The following is a 19,497-nucleotide window of genomic DNA, read 5'->3' on the forward strand; positions in this document are numbered from 1 at the left end:
AGGAGAGGACTTAAGGTGCCTTCAGTTCTTAAAAAGCAGCAAGCAAAAACCCAAAGAGTAAAACCATATGGCAAAAAACCTCTTTACTAAATGGAGGGAGACAGGGGACTGCGTAAAAAAAAATGATTCTAATTCAGGGAGCCCCAGGAGAACAGGCCCCACAATCACAAAATTCACAGAATAAATACCTGGAATTCCTTAACCTGATAGGAAGCTAATTGGAGAATGTATTTTGGACAACATGATTCAAGTAACTAGAATCACTGACAATGGGCACAGCATCAGAGAATTTATTTCCAGGGGCATGCTGGATACTGTTTTAAAATTACTCCAAATACTAAATGCAGGGTTTCTGTCACAGCAAACATTCTATCATTATGGCCAGATGCTGATGCTCCTGTAAGCACTGAAATATGGTTCTAGATAAGAGCAGACTCTTATTCAGCTTAAAGTAAATTACTCTGATTCTTCACAGTAGGACTTCTCTCTCTTGCTAATATTAATAAAAAGAAATATTAAAAGGAAAAAAAAAGCTTTGTGTTAGGAATTGCACAAAGTCCCCCACCATTTACACGAAAGTGGTAATTCAAGCAAAAGGCAAATAATAAAGCTCTGAGGTTCATACAGGTTACAGATTGTGACCTGCATATTTAGGGATTGATCCAAAACAGTGAAATCAAGGCAAGTCTTTCTATTGGCCTAAATGGATTTTCATATAAAGCTTTACTGGAGAGGGAGGTTCGAGAGCAAATGCTGACAGCTGAGGAAGTGATCACATATATATTTGGGAACACAGAGAATGCTCCACAATGGAAGTGCCTGTGTAAATAATGTGATTGTACTACTTAAATATTTTCCAGACTGATTGCTAATTTGCTTCACTAAGGGATATTCGATAATGTAAAAAAAACTTGCTTTAGGGAACAGCCATTATGAAGTGTCAGGTTAAAAACAAAGTTGAATATATAGCCCCAATTACCATGCTCAAAGACCTCAAAATATTTTCATAATTTAAAGTTTTATAGCTCATGTAATTTATATTTATTTTAACAGTGGAAAAGCATCCCGGTCAAATTCCAATTAAATAATTACATTTTGCCTACCTAAAATTCTCACCGCATTTTTAATTGGATAGGACACACTTCACTGCTTCTTCTAAATTGTTTAGTATTGCCATTCAGTATATAAATAGCTACCACTTCCTACCACGGAGACAGTACACTTGTCTGTGCAGCCCTCAACAGCAAACTGGAGTTCATCTGCGTTGGCTGCAGCACTGGAGCTCAGGACACCCATGGCAGCCCATGTCCCCATCACCCTGCCACAAGCCGATTTTAGGTGCATTTTTTCTTCCTCCTAGCAGGTTCTCTGAAAGATTTTGTTTGTCGTTGATGCTGGCTGATTATGATGCTGCTGGTTATGAACATGTAAATGTTCCTTGCCAACCAACAGCCTCTTTTCTTGACTTTATCGCCTGAAATGCCCACCTAAGTCTCTTGTCAGACACTGCCCTCTGTAGGTTTATGTTACAGAGGAAGCAGGAGTAACCCTGCACAGCACGTGCCCTGCTTGTCCCCAGTCCTACCTGCATTGCCTGTCTGGGGCACTCTGTTTCCCAGTGGCCTCTTGATTACAGAGCCATTGGTGTGCTTCACATATGAGGATTACAGAACATAGCAAATTACTCATCACTGCTGATGTGCCAGAGCAATCTTGTAAACCCAAAATTTGGGTTGCATATCTATTCAGCAAAGCATTCAGCTGAATATGCAAAGACCCAGCTGAATAATGGGTCCAGAAAATGTTCAAGTAACTCAAACATAAAGAAACTCTTCAAAATTTACTCCTATAATCTCACTGAATGAAGATAATCTGGAATTCACAATGCATTTTGCATGTTATATTTGTAGCTGAAGATTCACTGACACTAAGCAAAAGCTGCTCCTGAATCCACCCAGGAGTTACCTTTATCTCTGGGAAACTTCAAAGTAGTAAAGTAAAGAACGGATCACAGAGTAGAATGGCTTTCTACAAGAGACTGATATGGGGAAGGACTCTTAAATTCTTCTAACTGCAAGCAGAGTTAATTAGGGAGGGACACAAGGGTCACAGAAAGTTTTTTATGTTACCAGATATAGCTTGAGTCGTAGCAAGTTTGGAGTCTAATGCCTGTTCAGCAGAGCAGGCATGATGCTAAAGCATAGCAAGAAGAAATCTCTGGCTAGAAATACACCCTGCAGCCTGCCAGTGTCATGATATATTTATGCCAGAAGTGCAACTTCTTCGAACAAGTCTATGAGCAGCAGTCATTATCTGCTAAACTGTTCCCCCTTCATCTCTCCAACAGCTGGATGCATGAAAACTGCAGATTTGCCCCGCCTCTTCTCCACCCTCACCACAACTCTCTGCTCCAATGTTCTCATGCATAACATGTCAGGACTTGCTAAGTGAGCTGACTCTGCTCTGCAAGTGCCACTTCCATCGAACTAAGAGCCTTCTGTGTCTGTAGTTGCGTCTCATTTCAGTATTTGATTTCACCTCAGCTCTTAATGCGGCTGATTGAAACTGATGGTGCACAACACGGCAGATGAAAACATCTTGGGGAGAAGGGTCAGAGAAATATACTGTGAAATTTCCACCCGTCTACAATACGTGCCTCAGGAGTTTGGTGTGGAAAACACCTTGGCCAGACCAACATACTCTCAGAGTATGTTCCAGAACATGTTTTCAAATGAAAGGAAGGTTGTGTGTTTTCTTGCATGAAGAATCATCAAAATATTTTAATACTGTCTGATATGCAGTATTAAACTTGGGGATGATGAATTAAAGTTACATAGAACACCAAGTAGAAATTACAGTCAAGTAACTAAGGAATTAAATACAGGATCATCCAGTACCTGCACTCTTTGGATTCTGTGTTTCTTTGGATTCTTTCTGCACACACATACACTATGTATTTATATGTGTGTGCATAAATTGAACACTGCCCAACAAAAAAACTTACTACCAATAAATACATGAGTTCATAAAAAAGCCCTTGTACAATCCAGCTGCTGCAGAAGGCAATTACTGCAGACTCATTTTTTAAAAACTGCTGATTCTCGTATCAAGCAGGACTGAGCCCTGCCATTACAACCCAGGTGCTCCCCTGTTATCCATACACTATATATAACCAGACCCAGGTCACCATGTGCCCTGCCAGAAACGTGCTGACTGGCTAAGGGGGCGTTACAATTCAGGTAATTAATCCTATTCTAATGTAGGTTAAGCAGGTGTGAAGATGAACTTATCCAGAGAGAAAGTAGAGGCATTCTTAGAATTACAGTATTTAACTGGTCTCAGCCGACTTGAAACTAGACCATCCTGTGTCTCTGACCCAGTCATACAGGTGGAGACCTGTCTGCTCTAAATCCAATCTAAGCAACTGGCTCTTTCCCTCCTCCCTCCTCCCATCCTGGATTTACAGTGTCAACAGGTATAACTGAGAAGGTGCTCTTTTCTTCCCCACCCAGAACAAAGTAAATATATTTTTGTTGGAGGCTTAGTCAGATGAGTAAGTCAAATGTTTAGTTTAGAATGGCCTAAATAGTTACCATAAGAGGGGTATGTTGCTCTGAGTTTACTTCTGCATTCTCAGTGTCTGCTATGATCCTTTCAGAGGCCAATTTAAATGACATATAAAATGGATCATCTTATCTTCAACAAAGACTTCAGGAATTTTAAAACTGAAGAAACCACTCTTTGTTTGGATGCTCTTTAAACTGTGAATCTGGTTGAAAAAACCCCAAGCCTTTATTCTTCTAGAGGAGAGGAGTCCTTTAAATACAGAAGTGATACTTGGTGAACATGAATGACAGGCTCACTTCTGCTGCATTTGCCTCTTCTGCAAATTCCTCACTTAAGGAATAATGTCAAGATTTGTTCCAACTTTCTTCCTGTGTTTCCAAGCAAGGCATCTTCCTGCTTTGCAGCCATGCACTACTTGTAAGAAGCTGGCAATCCTTGAGGTATGAACTGTACAATTTGGGGAAGTTTGGGAAAGGACACCCTCTCAAAGACTATTTTGGAAGTTTCAATTCTTTCAAACAGTGTGCTCTTAACCAGTGTCTTTTAACAGAGTTGAGCTAAATTAATAGGGGTGGCAATAGAATGATGGAATAGTCACATGCCTGAAAATCTAATGTGCCCAACTATCTTGGGTATGGCATTCCAGATACTTGTTCCACTTGCAAGAATTATTATTGAAGCCTCACAAGCAGCTTGCTTCCAAGGGAAAAAAAAAAAAAAAAGAATGGAGATTACAGTAAAATTAAAAAGGTTAAGATACATTTAGACCTCTTACCCTCTGGTAATAAGATTAATTCCTTGTTGGCTTAGAAGAAGGAAAACTGCTACTGAGTCATCTGCAATTTACACAGACCTAATCTAGTAAACCCATTTGTCACACAAGAAGTGGGTACAAAGGTGAGTATTGTTGTCCCCTAAGTGGAAATACTTGCTTAAACCTCGATTCTGCATAGTGCTGCAGAGTCCTGAGGAGGTGAGTACACACAGGGGACAAAGGAAACCTTCAGCTCCCACTGATACACTGACTACTGATGGGAATTTATCCCTTCAGGGCCAGATCCTTGAACAACAAGAGGCTGGCACAGCACATTTGACTTGTACACCCATGACAACTGATCCTACCAAAGGCTCCTGGGCTGTCTCTACAGATTAACTGAGCTAACTACCACCTGTATTTCTTTTTTAATTTTTGCTGTAGCATCTGACTATGGAACAAGCTCAAATCATTTCCTGCAGTTTCAGTTTGCATATTTGTACAACCCCCTCAAAAACGTCCAGATCTGCTAATGGAACAGAATAATAATTTTTCTCATTCTTTTCCCTTCTCCTTCATTCCATTTAGCAGTGCATTTGAACACTTGCAAATATGAAAGGGGGCATTTTCAGCCTCCTGGTACTTCAGTCATGCAGCATCTGTGAGCATACAACACCTCTAACTCAGTCTACAAGTCATCCAGTGTAATACAACACTCTTGATTTTGCTGGAAGAATAATAGCAAATGGCTGCTACATCTTCTTGTGCTTTTGCATTTAAGACTCAGAAACTAGACATTTTTGTTTATAGAAAGAAAATGAAAAGCACTGGCATTCATTACTGCTGATTTGCTCTCTTTTTATTAATCATTTCTTATTTTTAAAGGGCCACAGGAGTGAACAACATAATGCAATGGTAGGAAGATATTTACCAATTTAGCACCTCATTATAAAACTACTCAGAAACCTCTTTGTCTCTCGTTTAACATAATAATTATTAGTGGCAACAAAAGTGGGTCCCACACTTGCACCATGATTAGCAAGTGATGAATTTGGGTTGAATATATCGCATTTTGCTAAGTAAACCTTACTATACCCCAAATCCTCAGTCTAAAAAACCATCTAATTTAAGAAAATAATTTATACTCCTGTTTAAATGCATGTTTCCAAATTAACCAGTGATATTCTATAGAAACCGGCCTCTTTTATGCTTGAAGTCTCCAGCTGCCACACAATTTATATCTCTTTCCTCCCCTCTTTGTTTTTCAGCCATTTTCCCTGAATGTCAAAGTCAATTTAGTGCATTTCACTTTGCTGAATAAATCAGAGGCGAAATCCTTGCTAAAAGTGAAAATTTGATTTGCTAAAAGGAGCTTAGGGCAACTATTAATCAATATATCCAGAGTGTCAAAGCTAAGGCCATGATAGACATGCATTCATTTGGAGATTGGTTGAGGCAGATAAAGGGGGACACTGGGAAACAAAAAAAAAAAAAAGTGCAACAGCCAGACAGTGTAGTGTGAATGTTGGGGGCATGGGTGGAGGGAGAAGACCGATTTAAAAAAAAAAAAAAAAAAAAAAAAAAAAACAAAAAAAAAACCAAACAAACCCCACAACAACAACAACAAAAAAACAAACCCAAAACAAAACAACAAAACAGAAAAAAAGGAGCAACAAAACAAGGAAAGGAGACAGACAGCAGGAAAAAAGCAACTACTTGTACAAGAATAAAAGGTGAACTTAATAGAAACATAAAGTCACTGCTTAATTCTGATCTTGGGAGAATTTAAGTGAGGTTTGTTTTTTTTTTTTCTAAAAATCCCCATAATGTAAAAAGATAAGAATTGAGCCAAGTTCTTTTGTTACCTGTTAATACCATTTTTTGACTTTATGATGCTTTTGGTGATGATTACTCCTAAACAAGCTTTTTCAATGAATAGGTACAGATTTCTAAGTCATAACTAGCAAGAGTTTCAGGTGGCTTTTTTGAGTTTTACTGCATATTTATTATATATTCATGTATAATGTGCAGGTGATGAGATATTTTTATGTTGAGATTATTTTTTCCCCCTCAGTTAATTTATTACAAGTAAAAAAATGCCAGAAGTGACTAACCTGGAAACTAAAGTGTTTTTTTTTTACCCCAGGGCATCTATGTCTAGCATTATTAGAAACCTTCTCACCTCTCCAGTCCTGTCTCTCTGAGTTCTGAACTGGAAATAGCAGACACACTGAGAGTGTGTGCATCTCCAGTTGCACAGAAAGCCTATTACTCTTCTGTACTGAGATCTGCTGAATTTTTGCCATTGACTTCAGCAACAGATTTATCAAGAATAGCTCAATGCCATAGCTCAGCTGGCTATGTTAAATTTTTTTTAAAACCTGAACAGATCCTTTGGTTACTACTTTTTGCCACACTACAGACCCTTGTTTTGCCTTGAAAATGCCAGGATACTTGTGGACATGTTTATCCATGCAGTATCCTACCTCTTCCTCCCTGCCTTGCAAGATCACTTAAGCCTTCTCTGTGATACTGTCTTTGAAAAATGAAAAACTGAAAACTGCCACCATTCCCAGCACTTTAAACACTAGGACAGATGAACTGCTGGCATTTTAGGGACACTGCTGTCCCATTCTGATTAGAGAAACCTGAATCAACATGGTGATCTAAGCCCTGGCAGTGCTGGGTGGTCCATCCACACTAATGCTCAAAAATAAAACTGGCAGCCAATTGCTGATTTCCCATATTGTACAATTTGGTGCCAGAGGTCAAGGAAGTCATTAGTTTTTGAGAAACCTCTTGGCTGAAATCTCTACCCTCAAGGCCCAGGGAATGGCCTGCCTTAGATCTCATGTCACACTGCTTGTGAGTTCAAGAACATTTCCCTCGCAGGAAGAGCAGGTCTGGTTTCTGTACTTAAAGCATGCTTGTAGAAGGAGTTAAAAGAAGGGCAGATACCAGGCTTTTGATAAAGTGTCCCAGTTAGCACTTTGAGAAAGGGCAGGATGTCCTGATTCCCCGGGAGGCTCAAGTTATTATTCCTGCCAACCTCTTAGCACCTCACAACTCATCCTTCATTCCATGTCACATGAGCAGTGAACACCACATTTACATGTCCAGCTGTCTGTGGAGGGACAGGCACCCTGTGATGGGGTGCTCTCACAGGCGGCAGGGTTGTGTCTGAAATGGCCCTAAATCCAGCTGGCAGCACGAGAGAGTAGGGAAGGCTGAGCACAAAGACCAAATTGCAGCAGGCAGCAGGGTACAGACATACAGGAATACACCTGTCCCCCTTGCAGAGCTGAGATCCTCTAAGGGCTGCCCCAATAACAATCACCACTAGTGACTGTGGTCAACTTTTTTCTGTACTTTTACCTGCATGGGGCAGTATTTCTGAAACACATGGTGAGAAAACAGCATTTTAGAAATGAAAGCAAATCGTGTTCTTGTTCAGTATTAGAATGTCAAACTACACCCTGAGAGCTGCTTTGGGAAGGAAAGCTCAAATATTGTCCTCCACAAAGAGTGTGCTGAAACAACAATATTTCATAAAAACGTTAACACTAAAATATTCAAAACATCCTTGTACTTGTTACATCCAAATCATTCCCTTTTTTTTTTTTTTTTTTTTTTTTTGGCAATACTAGCACCAGTGGCAGTATGAGTTTCTAACTATTCCCTTCCTTGAACACTGTTACTGCTAACAAAACAGGGACACAGCTGAAGACAAGCAGGCTTATTTTACTAAATAATGTAACTAGTTATTTTTGATGTATTAGTCTGATTTACTGTTTCCAAACAGATTTCTCATCTTAACTGCAAAAAGTTGATTTCTATGGTATAGTTGATGTTTTTTCATGCATGCAAATTTTGTAGAGAACACTTTGTCTTGAGCTTCCTGTTATGCACATTTTTAAGAGCTTAATGTTTGCTGCCTCCACTTAATATGAAAGAATGTTGCACATTTTGGTGAATGTCAATGAGAGAGTTACAAAAATCACACAGAAAAGACTCTGGTCTGGCTGTGAGTAGGGATCAGCAAAAAACCAACCTATACCATGGAAGTTTAATTAATATAATGCAACCAACGAAATAGAAACTTCCAAAAATAAAATGTGAAGGGCAGGAAACTCAACTACCAGAAAATGTTGAATTAAGGAAGGCGTTCTTGTTTCAAAGATGAATAGAATAGAATAGAATAGAATAGAATAGAATAGAATAGAATAGAATAGAATAGAATAGAATAGAATAGAATAGAATGTCTTGCAGAGACTTCATAGTATATTTACAATTTATTTAGGTCAGCTAATAGGAGTTTTGTCTCATCAGGCAGGAGATGAAGCAGCATCAGCCTCTCTCCCTAAGCACCTTCAGTATTTTGCTAACGAAGTTACAGTACATCAGAATATTTTAATCTGACACAAAGAACAACAATAGATCTGACTGCTGGCCTGATAATCATCTTATCACACCCTGTGAAACCTAGCTCTAATATTTGACTGAACCTCCATTACTCGGCAACACATTCTAAAAAGGCCAACAATGGAGAGAGAATGAAGTGGAGTGTGGAAGTACCTCCATATCTACATAAAAGAGATTAGAGGCGACAGCGTTCCATTTTACAGCTCAATCATATTGTGTTAGCATGCGCTTATCCGAGCGCGGATGAAATTGAAAGAGAAATAAAAAAGAGTCAGGCAGATAGGAACCATAAAAGCGAGGCATGAGCAATTTCCAAGGATATAAAAGGATGCTAATGGCGGGGCCCTGTCATTCTTAAAAAGGGCTATTAGGGCACCATCATCTGTTCTTGTGCCCTTACGCCTCTCTAACTAAAGTCAAGCATTTCCTAATGCCATTGTGATCTTTTTCTTCTTCAAGATAAGACATGGTCATGTTTCATAACAACACACTTTCCATTTATTTGATTTATAAATGCAAGGAGACTAATTCTATTTACTGATAAAGGCTTTCTATATATTTTTTTCTTTCAATATTTCCTTTTGTAGATGGTATAGACTTTTTGTTCAATAAAAGCAACTACTGAAATATTTCCAGTACCACAAAAATACTAATGATTTTATGAAAGGACTTGAACTTTGTATAATTTGAAAACATTTTTTAGTCTATGACTAAAATGGGAAATGGTTGGCTGGGGCAGAATGAATATTGTATTGTTACCTTCCTGTAGATAATCCTATTAAAAGACTTTTTTTTAGAAGAGCAAAAACATTGCTTCGGTTTCCTCCACAAAGACAAATTTTACACTGTGATGCTTTAGGGTTGAGATCTTTATTAGTTATTAAGCACCTGATATATAAGGGCCTTTAATTACGCTGAACCTTAAGAAATCACTATAGTAAAGAAAGATTTGCTGATTGCTGCTTTGCTGTGCTAGGCACAAATTCACTACTGGTATAATTGATCGACTCTACAAGATTTACACCATGGGTTTACTTAGTCTGCCAAGCTACAGTGAACTTTTATCCAATTTGCACCCCTTTCCTAATTTATCCTTCTCCCCATCCTGTTACCCTTCTGCCTACAGTAACATTTGTTAGCTTTGCAAACAGGTAAGCACCAATCTATGCTCTTCCAGAAGTTGTTTTGTGCCAGACATTAACTGAGAGTAGGCACTCCAAGTTCAGCCATATGCCAACATTTAATACTGAGCTACAAAAGCTCAACATAATTGCCCTTTAGCATGTCCAGCCCCTTTGCATTTGGATTTTTGTGATGAAATGGCAGACAACAAGCACAGATTTTATCACTGTCCTCTGTTACCTGAAGGCCTATACAAAGATTGTCTTTATTTCCTGTTTTTTTTTTTGTGTTTTTTTTTTTTTTTTTTAATTCCCATTTGTAAATGAAATCAGGTAAGTACACTTACCTAGAGTGGTTTCACCACTGTAGGTGTGGTTTGAGCTTACTTTGTACTAAAATGCTGTCTTGTGGCAGGAAAGTTCCTTGAGTGGCTCAGATTTTAAATTTTCAGGGCCAATTTACGGCATCCAATACCTTCTCCATCCACACTAACTTTCAAAAGCATCACTTTTTAAAAGGCTGCTCAGTCTCGTCCCTCTGCTCTTCCCATCCCTCCAGCCAAATCCAAGCTACACAGCATATTCACAAATCAGAGTGACAAAAGTTCCCCTGCAACTGATATGGAGCATGACTTCTCTGAGAGCTACTCTATTTTGGTTAAGGTGATCTAGGTATCTTCCAAAGATGAAACTCAAACTCACCTACTTAACCCATTCTGACTTAATTTGGGGTGCTTTATTAGCAACCAGTGTAAGACAAAGTAGCTACTATAATATAGAGTGATGTTTAAATTAGTTTACAATTTGCTTGGGCTCATCTAGAACTGCTCTGAACAAAGCCATTCAGAAATGTCAGCTGTGTTCCTAACCACTGTAACAAATTGTTGCCTGAACGCTGCACACCTAATGACTTCAAATTAGCTGCACTGCGATATTGCCTGACAGTTCGTTACGACTGTTAGCAACATAGCCGGCGTATCATGACCAATAAATTGGTTTCAGTGTGGGCTGGGAAAGGGACTTCCATCAATTTGATTAAAGAAATTACTGTAGCATTCAAAGCATAAAGACAAACTAGTTTAAGGAGACAGAAATAAGTTAACTGTACCAGAAAAACATTGCTTGTGATACAAGAGCTTGTTTATACACCGTTTGTGGCACAGAGAATGACTAAATTTCAACTGACTGTTTTAGAGGCTGGAGGCTGTTGTCTTTTCTCTGAAGTAAAAAAAAAAAAAAAACACTTCATAAAGGTACAAATTATTATTCTTTGATTGTGTTTATATATATACTGTGTTTATGTTTATCCAAGATGACCCAGAAGAATTGGTTAGAACAAGGGGGGAAAAATCAGCAAGAGTATTTCTTTGCAATTTCTTTTGAAACTAGAAATAAAATACCTTTAACTCTGATAAACAAACAACAAACTGGATTATTTATTCTACTATTAAGGTGTCCCAAAATCACATCTAAAATGAGAATGACGTATTACTCTGAGGAATTAAAGGTTATCCACTCTCATGCTTAATAAGGCTCCACTATCAAAATTAGAAAACTAATGAGCTGATGAAAACACACCAACATGTTCACTCATCTGCTGGACAAGAAAAATACCTTAAGAAACAAGAGAAAAAGCTGACCTTTTTTTTGTGTGACTTTACCATTTGTGAAAGGTGATAGACTGAGAACCCTGGAGACTTCTGTAAGTTTGTCTGCTAGCTCACAGAGCAAGAACAAATACCTCAGCATTGGGGAAGGGCAAAAAATACACCTGAAATGTTATCTGAAGGAATTACTAATCTTCTGAGAAACTGCTTTTGATGACCCCCGTTTTTCTTGCTAATAAGATTGCCAGTCAGCTTTTATAATTCCCATGCAGTTATTGCTGCAGACTGCAGTCCACTCTGTGCAGACCAAGGAAACACTAAGATGTAAGAGGAGACTTTTTGGGTCAATTCAGTTCTTTGTGCGGAATTGTTGGTACAATTCAGTTCTCACATTAGATCAATCAATGAAGAGAACAATTCCTCTGTGTCTTGCCAAAATATAACTGAAGTTTTCACCTCCTGTGGTCAGAAGTGCTGCATGTATGTAACAGAGGAGCCAGACCTACATTCAAATACTGCTGAATCAGATGACTACAGGAGAGGACTTGTATGACCCTTTATGATAGGCTAATGCTTTGGATAGCAAGGGACGTTTATCTTAATAAAAGCAATACATGAAACAAAATAATTCTCTAAGCAGGGGGTGAAACTTATTAACATTGTAACACTCACAGCAATGACATTACCACTTCCGAGGTAGGATACCTGATCACCTAAACTACGTTCTGTGGAAATATTCTGGAGCCTTAGGAAAACCTTATGCATTGCAGGGAGAGAAAAAAGTAGCATTTTTTACCAGCACAGAATAACCCACGTGATGATTTCTGTACGTTATATATTTGCAATAAATACTGTATGTACCTGGAATATGCTTAGCCCATCCAATGATCACCACCAGTTCTCTGTCTGCCAGGTCACAAAGAGTGGTAAGTGCTTTGATGTCACTGTCTGGAACAGTGGGGTCAGGCATAGCATAGATCTTCTCTGGTTCAGCCACCAGCAAATGGGAGACAATCTTGTTATCTGTAAAAATGGTCCAGAACATTACAAGATCACCAGCAGCATCATTCTACACTTCAAACAGATGGTTCAGATTTCAAAGTGCACAAAAATTTGTCTTAAAGACACTGAACTTAATTACACCTTATTGTAACTTCATGACCTCCGACAAGTAGTTACAGCACAAACAAATCTGATCCATTAACAGCGTTTATCAAGCCAGACATGTATGTTCTTAAGAGAATAAATTCAATGGAACGTAGAAATACTTGATCCCCTTTTATTACTGGAGTACAAACTTTAGAGGAAGAGATTAACACATTATAATGTATTTTGTACTGTTCAAATAGAAACGTTTTGTTTGCATCTAATTACCTGCGACCCTCCCCACCCCTTAAAGGCAGGGATATTTTTGAGTGAGTAAATACCACGTGCTATTAGTCAATCACTGAAATCTGTACCTTCTCTCAGTGACCCCAACTACCATTCATTACATACAAACCCAGACTAATGATCTTCTTCCCATTTCTAAACAGGAAAAAACAGTAACTCGAAGAGAATGAAGAGTGTAAAACTAAACAAAGTATGAAAGTATGCAAACTCTACCTCAGAAAACTGGTTTTGTGCAAAAAATGATCCTTTATTGTAGCTAAACACTGCTTATTTTTATCTAGTTAGCATTTTCATTCACGTGTTAAATATGTACTTTTTCATCCGATTGACTTGTGACATCTATTTGGAATAATCAATTAAGTTATATGGAAAAATGCAGTGAGAAATAAAAATTGAAGAGCCCACAAAATTTAGCGTTGCTATCCTGTAAGTAGGATAAACATAACAGGAGTACTATATTCCATGTGAAGACAGAATGGAAATATTTTATCTCTATTCAGGAACCTGATTTATTACTCTGAGAAGGCAGAACTGAAAAAATGCGAAAAGGACTAATTCATTAAGCCTCCTAACACAGGGTACACTGCTATACTTCCCAATATTTTTACATTTTACTTTTCCTGGTAGGTACATCTTTTGACCTCTAATGCACCATCAGAATTTAAAGCCCAAATGGCACTCTTAAGTGATTTTACATGGATCTGTTCCCTTCAGTGGGATTAAACATTATAAGGCTTGATATAAATGGGATTCCACTGTGAGAAAACACCAAGTATTTTCTGAGTTCAGAGAATGCTGCCAAAATTAGTATCATTTTCCCCATCTGCATGTAAGTCACAGGACAGACCATACTGCTCTCCTGCGATGGAAGCTGACTGGGATGTGCCTTGCCCAGCAGTGTCAGACAGGATCCCTACTAGTCCATGACATATTTCCATAAAATGCTCACTCAGTGCAGATTTCTGATACTTTACTGCTCTTTAGTGACACAGACTCCTTGACTCTGATCTACTGTCTCTACAATTTTTGCCTTATTCCAAATCTGTGTGTCAAAAGTTGTGATATATGTTAGTGCTTCATATAATAAGTGCAACAGCCAACTAGAAACCATCACATCAAGCTTGTTTCATTACAAGGGGACATACCCATGCTTTATATGAACTATAGGAACTGCACCAACTGATGCAATTTTGATCTCAATAGTTAACTGATTATCAAACTGATTAATGAGGAATTCTATTCTTATTTAGAAATGACAGATGGCAGTTTTAACTTATATTGGCAAACAGCCTTTGCATGGTTTTTAATGTTCAAACGGTCTCTTCATAACCTGTTCAACTTCATACAGAAAATGTGTAAGTGAGAAAAACTTATTTCCAAATTTCAGTATTTTTAATTGGTCAAGAAAACAGAATAAATTAATGAAGTTTCTTAACACCCAGACATATGCAGCTGAGGATTTCTACTTTTTGGATTTTTAAACAATGATAAATGAATGAAGAGGCACTCTTATCCCCAACTTCTGGAGTCTTTTTCCCCTGCAGCACAAGAAATGGCTAAAGAATCACTTCATGCATGAAGCTTCTCATCAGTGGCATTCCAAAGATGATTAAGGAATATTGTCTATTTTGACTCAGGATTTGCAAAATCTCAAATTCTTTTTATTTTCTCTTTAGTCAATAAAATCTAAGTGCAGGCCATTAAATTCTGTGGTGAAGCTGGAAAATACAATAGAGATCAGAAGCAGGTGTAGGAAAGATCCTCCAAACACCTGCTCTTTCCTTACAGGGGGAAAAAGCTACATGTACTGGCACATGCATTAGCACAGAACATAGGAAAATTCTGAATGTACTCAGAAAACTCCATCACTCAGGAAATTGAATAGCCATGAGCACTGTTTCTAGGTAAATCTTATTTAATGTTTCCCTAATTAGAATCAATAGAACCCAATTTTCATTCCTGTGCCTTTGTTATGCACGAACTATCAGTCAGGGTCCAGAAAATCTCCCAGGCTACTTCCACACAAAACCGATTCAACTGTTTCAAATCTGGACACTTATCTGCCAGGATTTGAAAATGAAGTTTTGAAAATGCTTATTACAAAATTCCTTGTGCTTGGACAAGCTAAGGAAAATGGAGGGAGGCACTCAGATAATGAGTAATGATTTATGAGGAGGTTAGTTTATCTCAGACAACTGGAGCTTAGAGGAATCGGTGTAGTTATCACCTTATAAGTAATGTAATGCACCACGTTGCAATAATCTTGGGTTTACACAGAGATTCTTGTATTTCAGTACAACTGCATTAACCTCTGTTCATATCTTAAGGGCTTGTGGCTTTTGGGTTGGATTTTTTTTCCTTGTGTTTTTTTGTTTTTTTTTTTTTTTGGTCTGTTTGGTCTTGGCTTTTTTTGGTAATGTTAGACTATCAACATTTCTACTCAATGACAATATCAAGTAAACGAAAAACTGACAATCTGTGCACTCAGGAAAACTAAAACTCTAATGAAATTAAGCATTAGAGTTTATTAAATTTTATTGTATTATCAGAAAGTTTTTATTATAATGTGCAAAATCTGCTTAGTGCAGCCCTAGATTGTATTTACGGAACAGTGGGACAGCTTATGGAGGCTGAGTAGAAGATGCCAGATTGGACAATTGAAGGAATATAATCAGCATAATGTTTTTTGGAAAGGCAAAAGGAAACTATGCCATATGTTCACTTAAGCCTTAATTTTATGTAAAACTGGCTGCTTTTTCTTTGACACAGCTAAAATGCCCTTTCACTTACAGTTCAAAGACTGTTTATTTGCTCTCCAGATCCCCATATGCTCAAACGTATTGTACACAGCACTGTCCCCTACTGGGGAACACCATCGGAAACAGATTCCATTTTCCATCCAGCCAGGTATTTTCAACTGGCTAAAACTGACATGTGTGTTGTCAGAGGCTTAGGGGCAAAGGCAAATGGGAGACAAGAAGGAATTTGCCCTCCTTATTTCACTGGCCTATTTATCCATGTTAGGAGCGAATTAACCTCCTCAGCAGGAGCAACTGGACGCGTGTATTCCCATTTGAATGTGGAAGAGTTCACAACACTTGATACACAGCCTGTGTGTCTTTGCAGGGTAATACACCAGCCTCTTGCACTACAGCTATAATGCTATTAAATTTACTTCATGGAATTAGTACAGTCACTGCTTGAGTTTATATAAGCTGCAAAGCAAAACCCCCAACTATTTTTAGTTAATCGCAAAGAGGATGGAACTTGTATTTTAGCAGTGAGATGATCATCTCTTTCTCTCTTAATTTCAGCCTGGCGAGATACAATCAAGGACATTATCAAAACATAACAAAACAAAGAAAAAAAAAGAAAAAAAAAATCCATGACGATACTAGAGCCCAAACTACCACTTTTGCTTTGTTATTAGTGTGGCATATTGCTGTTTTAATCTAATGCTATGTAGTGTATTAATCTATAGGTATAAATTAATGAGGCTCTTAATGTATTTTCATTGGGAGGTTGAGCAGTCAAACTCATTTAGTTAGTGAAAACCACAAAAATCACTTTCTTGTGAAATCTGAAAGTAGAAGCTTCAATGAGCTAATGATCACAGTATGAACCATTTTATGTACCACTGAAAATAAAGATAACCTGTAAATGTAAAAATTTGCACTGCATAAACCATGCTTTTATACACTTCCACCTGTAAAAACACTCTTTGTTCAACTCCACTTGAGAAAGATGAGCATATTTAAAACAAACCTGTTAACAGCCAAATCGATATAGTCTTCATGGTAATATTTTCTGGCCCAACCTTTCTTCAACTCAGAAGGAGCTTAGCAAACAGAGCTAGGAGTCAATAGCCTGTGCTGAGAGAGAAATGTTGTGTATGTGGTCTACTCACATGGCTTTTTTGCTGGCTGAACTAGCTGAGGGTTCAGGTATGGGCTGTTCTCTGCATCTATTCTGCGCTTGTACTTCTGGCGACCTCCACGTACCCGGTCTAGGCGCACACCTACGTTTGGAAACACAAGCAAACGTGTAATTAAATACATTATGAGCATGCCTTTCAGGTAACAATCTTCTATTTCCTGCCTTCCAATATTTATATTAAAAGCGTGTTTATGTCAAAAGATTAATTTTAGGAAGCATGGGAAATCAGCACTGCAAGTATTTGCAAGCAGTTTAGAGTTCCACACATGCAAGACTAAGTATACAACATAATTTCCTGTTCATTTAAAGCCATTCATTCATTTTTACGTATTATTAAAAACAGCTAGCAAGTTTAGTTTCCATTTGAAAGAGCCTAATCTTAAGTCATCTTTGCCAGAAGCAGAGTTTCAAAGCTGTAATAAACACCATGGATATAGAAGCATAACATTACGAGCAGAGAAGTACAGAGAATTAGAACTTTAGAAACAATGACTTCTGTATACAGTTTAGTCAAAACCAAATTAAGATGGATTAACATGGCCAGAGGATACAAAGTAAGTATCCCTAATATAATAAGAATACATATGTGGCTAAAAGACTGAAATTGTTCATGAGGATTTGAAAGAAATTGTACAGTTGTGTATTTAGATGTCATCAGTGATGAATTAACGTTTGTGTTCTACGTCTACTGTTCTTCACTTCAATGCAGCATTCTGCTGCCTGGTTTGTATGGATATATAGGAGTTTACCTTCCTGAAACAAGCTATTACTGCTCTTACTGACAACATGGAACAAGGTGAAAGGGTGCAAAGACAGTAGGTCTTACAAAACAAGGAAATACTTCTATTTCTTTCTGAGTCTCCCAGGCAGATTTCCAGACAACCCGGATGAATGTGATTAAAACCAAGTAGTAACATAACAGGGAAGCTGAAGAACTTGGCACATATGCAGGACAACAGGACAAGTAATACCAAGTGCAAAATTTGTCCCTGATGACACAGATTTAATAACAGAAGAACACAAGGCCACACAAAGTATCAACGGCCCCTGTGAGTGATGTAATAAAGCGCAACTCACTTTCTCACTTTTCTTTGTCTATTTTAGCTCTCCTCTCTCTATGCATATTTTCTATTGCTATTACTGTGCCCCACTCTGCTATTTCCCCTCCCTCTGATCTCTCCCTTACATAAAAAATACCTCAAGAACTGCCTTCTGGACAGCAGGGGAAGCCACCACTGAAGAAGTTACAGTTCAGGTGCACAGCAAGAAGAACACAGTACAGAGTTTATGTGCTGCCTCTGAACCTGCACTGGCAGCACAGACTAGTCACCAGGAAACATCTGTCAGTCCTCCTTCCTCCTCAAAAACCAGAAAGGATTGACTGGGTTTTGGTAAAAGAAAACTGTTTTGCCACCTAGCCAGAAATCCAAGGCCAACTATTGCTGGGGATGGTATTGTTTTGGAGTATTTTGCTTGTATTTCCTGGGTTACTAACACAGAAAGGAGATGCTTGCTTTAAGGACACAAACACCAGGAACCGTAATTCAGTGAGTTTTCTACAACACTGCTCAATGGCTTTTGCTCATCAGCAAAGTGAATAATGACCACCTCTGCTTAACAGTGAAATTTCACCTGTTCACTGCAGAACACTCTGAATGTCAGTCCATCAAACCCAAGAAGTACATTTCTCATTGTATGTCTCCAGTTGCATTTATTGGGATCACATGATTTAAACAGTAACACAAATGAACCACATACCCCAAGAGGTCAGTGCATAATCATGAATGAAATCTTATTTATGGTAGTTACCTACATAACTCTGACTGATTTGTGGTCCGAACAGTTTGATAAAATTTTTGCTGATTCAATCAACAGAGCAGGGTTGTTTTTGTTTTTAATTTTTTAAAGTTATACTTAGAAATGCACAAACTACAATACCACTTAAAAAACTGACAGCTCAAACCTTTCGAGAACTAATGATAACTCACTGTTCTTCACACTTGAATCAGGAGTTTGAGCTATACCTCAAGCAAATGACATCCTGGACAATACACTGCCATAAAAACAAACAGGAAAAGACCATGGTTTGATAGTTGAATATTCAGAAATAGGCAGAGGATTAGAACACGCCACATGCAATATTGGTGGGATTATGAAAAAGACTGCCCAGCATTTGAAGAAAAATAGATAGAAAATGATTTCTGCATAATTCAGATGCCATCCTTCTTTCTGCTTGGGAACAGATTTCATAGTGATAAAAGATGGATAGCATCAGACAGAAGTGTGTTTAATCAAAAAGTAATGGAACTGAAGCTTAAATTAAAATAATATAAATCTACCAAGATGAACAATTTTTTTACCTCCTTTACATTAGATGAGATACACATTCAAGCCATTCAAATACTCAATGGAAGGAAATACAGAAAAATGTCACAATAGCAAAATTTTACTTAGATCTGTGCCCTCACCGAACATACATTGCTATATCTGTAAATAATGCTTTCTTTTAAAAAACCTCAACTTCTAGATAACTGGGGAGCAATTGTATTGCACAGTTTAAAATTCCCTAAGTCTATAATAGAACAAATTCAAATTTTAATGTGGAAATAGTTTTGACAACATAACACCAATAGATTTTAAATTAGAGCTTTATAACCCTTCCATTAAAACTGGTAGAGTTTACTATCATGTTGGCTCC

The 19,497-nt window shown here is 37.9% G+C and overlaps 1 protein-coding gene across 20 annotated transcripts in view; it reads right to left on the minus strand.

The window, feature by feature from the left end:
* Nucleotides 1-19,497, minus strand: part of ESRRG (estrogen related receptor gamma) — a 392,895-nt gene that overhangs the window by 36,128 nt on the left and 337,270 nt on the right. For all 20 annotated transcript variants that reach the window (XM_066316190.1, XM_066316200.1, XM_066316193.1 and 17 more), the window contains 2 exons: nucleotides 16,771-16,881; nucleotides 12,333-12,494 (listed from right to left, as the gene is read on the minus strand). In XM_066316190.1, the coding sequence (XP_066172287.1) occupies nucleotides 12,333-12,494; nucleotides 16,771-16,881 (273 nt within the window). The remainder of the gene's footprint in view (nucleotides 1-12,332; nucleotides 12,495-16,770; nucleotides 16,882-19,497) is intronic.

The sequence above is a fragment of the Sylvia atricapilla genome, chromosome 3, assembly GCF_009819655.1.
Source record: "Sylvia atricapilla isolate bSylAtr1 chromosome 3, bSylAtr1.pri, whole genome shotgun sequence".
NCBI classification, from domain to species: domain Eukaryota; kingdom Metazoa; phylum Chordata; class Aves; order Passeriformes; family Sylviidae; genus Sylvia; species Sylvia atricapilla.